This window comes from Pituophis catenifer, unplaced genomic scaffold, assembly GCF_029215685.1.
Source record: "Pituophis catenifer annectens isolate HBS135680 unplaced genomic scaffold, rPitCat1.0.hap2 SCAF_9, whole genome shotgun sequence".
Lineage (NCBI taxonomy): Eukaryota > Metazoa > Chordata > Lepidosauria > Squamata > Colubridae > Pituophis > Pituophis catenifer.
Window position 1 is genome coordinate 7,827,874 of NW_027256889.1, and position 5,585 is coordinate 7,833,458.

Genomic DNA, 5,585 nt, shown 5'->3' on the forward strand with positions numbered 1-5,585 from the left:
ATTAGCATGAACCATTACTTAGCTGCAAGTCAGAACTAGAAGCCAAACCCCAGTTTCCAATTTAAAGGTGAAGCAAGCGCCGATTCCCCCCCCCAGATCATAGTTTCTGGGATGTCATAGCACGCCATGGTCATTTCCAGCTATCATAAAATATTGCATGCCAATGTCCTGTCAAGCTGGGAAAGAACTGGCTGAAGGCCCTTCATAGTAGCAAATCATGGTCCAATTACATCGGAGAAATGGGACACTGTCTTCATATACCTAGAGAATAAGGTTGCATTTGCCCCAGCTAAATGCTCCAGCGCATAATCGTTTCCATGATTATGAAACCAGCAAATGTGCGATGGGTGACTTTTTCAAAAGTCTCAGTGGAAGGGTAGATGCCTAGACTTAAGAAATGATGGTTTTTTCAGTCAACAAAAGTAGAATACCTGGGGGAGAAAGGAAAAAAAAACGAGTCATATAAGTCATCTGTCAAAGCCAGAAATAGTAATATAATTGATTGATTTTAAAATGTTGCCTGATGCTTATCTACACCTATCTATAAGTCCTGAAAATTCAGATATTTGGGGCATCATCCAGTTGGTGGAATTCAATTTTTTTTTACTACTGGTTCTGTGGGCGTGGCTTGGTGGGTGCGGTGTGGTGTGGTGTGGCTTGGTGGGCGTGGCAGGGGAAAATACTGCAAAATCTCCATTCCCTCTTCACTCCTGGAGAAAGGATATTGCAAAATCTCCATTCCCACCTCACTCTGGAGCCAGCCAGAGGTGGTATTTGCCGGTTCTCTGAACTACTCAAAATTTCCATTACCGGTTCTCCAGAACCTGTTGGAACCTGCTGAATAGCACCCCTGGTTTCATCTCCCATCTGCCCCAGCCAGTTTGGCTGAAGGGAAGGAACCAGAAGTGGGTTTCAGCAGGTTCTGACCAGTTCTGGAGAACCGGTAGTGGACATTTTGAGTAATTCGGAGAACCGGTAGAAAAAATTCTGACTGGCCCAGCCCCCATCTATTCTCTGCCTCCCAAGTCCCAGCTGATCAGGAGGAAATGGGGATTTTTCAGTAACCTTCCCCTGGATTGGGGACGGAATGGAGATTTTACAGTATCCTTCCCCTGATATGCCCACCAAGCCACATCCACCAAGCCATGCTATGCCCACCAAGCCACACCCACAGAACCGGTAATAAAAAAATTTGAAACCCACCACTGGAAGGAATGGTGAAGTCCTTCAAACCATCCCTAGTGTCAAAAACATAATGACATTAAATCAATATCTAGGCCTTCTAGGCCTTCTAAAAAGAAGATGACTCACCGGTGACAATGTACATAAGAATGGAGGCCCAGCCCAAGCTGAAGGATGTACCAAATACTACTAAACGTTGGGCGTATCCTGGCGATCTCCTAAGAATGGCTGTGAACAGAGACATGGCAACCAGAACAAGGAAACCTAGGGGCAAAAGAGAAAGGAAAAGAAATGTGGAGTGGGAGTTGAACAGCAATCTAGCAACCTCACCCATCAACCAAATAGTCAAGGGTGCTAGGAGCTGTTTTGCCTGTAGAGCCAGCCATTACTCTTACATGACCGCATAAGAATGTGACAACAGCCATTAGAATATTAAAAGGACATGTACTTGCACAGGAACAGACATCTCAATCACAAGGCCCCCAAAGAATATATAAAAGCTCACCTATCTCAGCCCCATTTTGTCAGCCACCCCAGAAACATGCTGCTGTCATTGAAGTTTCTGGCTACTAAATTATCTCCTTTCCCAGAATGCAGCCTATTTTCAGCATCTTTCTCCCGGCTTGGAACTGGATCTGATTTTTCTTCCAACAATACCAAGAAGAGACCTAGCTGCTTTAAAGAGTTGCAGGCAAAGGCTACATTTACACTCTGTATCCACTCCAAAACCCCTTTCTGGAATAATTCTAAAAGGCTGCCCCTGTTCTGTCCCCGTCTCACACATGCACACAAACAGATATCCAGGGGTTAAATAAAACTGGCAGACAACAAATTCTTTCGATAAGGGGATTGGCAGCAACCCAGTAGCTGCTTGGCAAGAACTTTACCCATAAAGGGAAGGGTTGTTCCTCCGACAGATAAAGCCAAACAAGATACACACAGTTCAAGAATTGTCAAGTCCAGTCCGTATTAAATCCAAGGCAGATATTGTTGTTGTAAAGATACAATGTGACTCGCTAGTAGTTAGTTTTGTCCATCACAGAATCTGAATGGCCACCTCACTCCCTTATATCCCCTGTGGGGTGTGGTCCAGTGACTCAGCTTAATCTCTGGCACGCCTCCTTTTCTGCTGCATACGCTTGTCTCTCCGACGCTGGCGTGGATCCAGCCAAGACTTATCTCCATCACTGTCTGATTGTGAGGAGATACCTGGCTCCTGGCCAATCTCTTCTCCCTCGGGAGACACCTGAGGCATTGCCAGAGAGGAGAGTCCTGGAGAAGGCGGCCTGGCCAAGTCCTCTCCTTCATGTTTGGAGCCTTCTCCCTCCGATAAGTCGGCCTCGGGGGTCAGAGTCACAACAGCCCTTAGTCTATTACCAACCTGCACTGAAGCTGAAGACGGCTGCTGTTTTTATCACCGATACACCGTATAGCTTGTTACGTTCAAAAGAGATGCAACTGAAAAGCAACCCTATGAAGCCACAGAAGAGGGCCATTAGCAGGAAGGCGCGGGTAACATGGATGTGCAAAGCTGTGCCCAAGAAAAGAAAGAAAACATTAGTGTGGGTGTGGGTGTGGGTGTGTACAAATTCAGCCCCATAACCCTGTCCTTGCACCTCAAAGAGCATCCCAAAAATTCCGCAACATTTCGTAGCAAGTTGCCAAGCCTAAACAATAATGCTCGTAAAGAGGCATGTTAAACCTCCAATATATTTGATGCCCCTCTTTTACTAACACAGCTACAATTTCACATTTTTTTTAAAAAAAATGAAAAACATTTTCAATTCCAATCTGGTTCACTGTTGCTAGCAACCCTTGGATATTTAAAAAAAAATTGCTGAAATTAAAGGAATGACAAAGGTCGTTACTCTTGTTATCGAATATTGAATGGTGAAAATAGAAGTGAGATCTGCACAGAAGTGAATTTAAAAAAAAATAAAAGCTGGGTTTAAAAAAGCTGGGTTTTCCATCTCTACCTAGTTCCATCTCTACCTAGACGTTTAGATGTCTACCTAAACGTTAATTGGGATGTCAATTTAGAAATTTGGTCCCGATAGATAGCAGCACCTAGCCAGGTTTGCCTGATCCTGAAACTAGTGATTGCATGGGAAAATCTGGGATTAGTGCAGTAGTGTAGTGTAATGCATACCTGCAGGAGTAGAGAGGGAATCTTGGCAATACTGAGCTTTCCCAGAAAGAAGCTTGGATTAAGAGACCCTGCTGTCCTGAACTGGATGGGGAGGAAGGAAGAGGTTCAGGGTGGCCACAGCCTAAAATCCCTCAGGATATATACTTGCTAGATTAGAAGGTTATAGCTTTAATTAGGCAAGATTCTGTCTCTTTAGGTGTAAGCAAATAAAGGGTTGGATTTGATTGGCTCTCACTGTTTTGTCTCTGGGCTTGGGTCTGAAAGTAAGAGGCTAGATTGGAAAATCAGATCGATATCCTGGAAAAGGTAAAGATTCCCCTTGCACATACGTGCTAGTCATTCCCGATTCTAGGGGGCGGTGCTCATCTCCGTTTCAAAGCCGAAGAGCCAGCGCTGTCTGAAGACGTCTCCGTGGTCATGTGGCTGGCATGACTCAACGCCAAAGGCGCACGAAACGCTTTTACCATCCCACTAAAGGTAGTCCCTATTTTTTCTACTTGCATTTTTTATGTGCTTTCGAACTGCTAAATTGGCCGAAGCTGGGACAAGTAACGGGAGCTCACCCCATTACGCAGCACTAGGGATTCGAACCGCTGAACTGCCGACTTTTCGATTGACAAGCTCAGCATCTTAGCCACTGAGCCACCGCGTCTCTGGGAAAAGGCATGGGTAAATCACTGTCTGTAGCTCCTAAAAGGGGTTGCCTTTTAACACTCATTATAAATTCAGTTTGCTCATTTTGTTCTGGGTCAGGAAAAGCCACCATCAACTAGCGGGTCCAAAAGCTAACAGAGCAGCTGAAATGGGCCCCCAAAAGAATTCTATTTTTAACTGATTGTAAATTCACCTGAAGTTACAGCAACCTCCTATTGCTGAAACGCAGCCTATTTCTCAGGGGCCTTTATGTGGACAAAAATGAGAGAAGTAGGCATTGTGTATACCAGGGGTCAGCAACCTGCGGCTCTGGAGCCGCATGTGGCTCTTTCATCCCAATGCAGCGGCTCCCTGTCGCTGGTCAGCTCCACAATTGATAGGGCTTTCAGTTAGGGCAGGAAAAAGGATGCCACGCTAGGAGGAGACTCTATGATGGGGGAACCGGACTTCCGGTTGGCTCCAGATATGAATGGGGGGCTTCCGGTTAGGACCTTTGTGGCTCTTTGAGTGTTTAAGGTTGCCGACCCCTGATGTATACTGTTTTGACTTCATGGAGGGAAGGCAGAATATAAAGTGAGTGAATGAATGAATGAATGAATGAATGAATGAATGAATGAATGAATATCTTTAAGACATCACAAGAGGGAGTAGAGAGATCTTACCTAAGAGATTAAACTGGTACAGGTTGCATTTTGATTCTAAGCAGATGTTCCAGAGACCACTATAAACCATGCCTCTGTGAGTTGTCTCCAGTACCCAGTAAGAGGTACTCAAGGACATATACTCCAACAGCAGACTTCCCGCTGAGCAAATGCCACTGCTAATCTTCAGAGGTTGACTCAAGAAAGACAAATTTATCTCTAAACTGGTGACGCTTGTTAAAGAAACTGTAGTGGAAGGGATTTCTCTAGATGGAGGAGGAAGAAAAAAAAATTAGAGTCATTAAAAATTTTTAATTGGTGAATTTTATGGGTAACGGGGTTTTAAATTGGAGAAGCCTAAGATAATTTAATTCTGTTTTAATGTATTTTAATATTTGTATTGTGTGTTTTTAATTTTGGCTGTTCACCGCCCCGAGTCCTTCGGGAGAGGGGGCGGTATAAAAATTTAATAAATAAATAAATAAATAAATAAATAAATTATGATTATTTCTAATGTATTTTTTTAAATTCCTGATTAATGGTCATTTGCAGGAAAGTATTGGGTATTGATTGCAAGATCTGATAGAACAGAGGTTGGAACTCAATAATTATATAATAATTGCATGTGCGCAATTTTGGAAAGGGAAAGAAGTATCATCGGACCAGATGATTATTAAAAAAAAAATTGTGGTGTGCAGAATGTGATAGCTTAACATATATTCTTAAAAGATAGACAAGAATCAACTTTCAATCAAAGCTGGGATAAATGGTACAAATGGATAGAAGTAAAAATGCCATGAGGTTGATGTTAGGAAAGCATATAGCATAGAATTGTTGATACTAAGCTAAATATATATATATATAAGGTAATACTAGATGTAAGAAGATTAACAAGTGTAAGATGCAATGTGGAAAATTTAATCGAAGATGTAGTAGGATGGTATGTAATGTTACTTAGG

The 5,585-nt window shown here is 43.1% G+C and overlaps 1 protein-coding gene across 1 annotated transcript; it reads right to left on the minus strand.

Annotated features, from left to right (window-relative positions):
- Positions 1 to 390: 390 nt before the first annotated feature.
- LOC139321122 (protein NKG7-like) lies at positions 391 to 4,909 on the minus strand (the record flags this gene model as incomplete). Its single annotated transcript, XM_070949745.1, has 4 exons — positions 391 to 431; positions 1,312 to 1,446; positions 2,564 to 2,713; positions 4,648 to 4,909. Coding segments are annotated over 4 exons (588 nt in total), but the record flags the coding sequence as incomplete, so codon positions are not given.
- Positions 4,910 to 5,585: the final 676 nt, after the last annotated feature.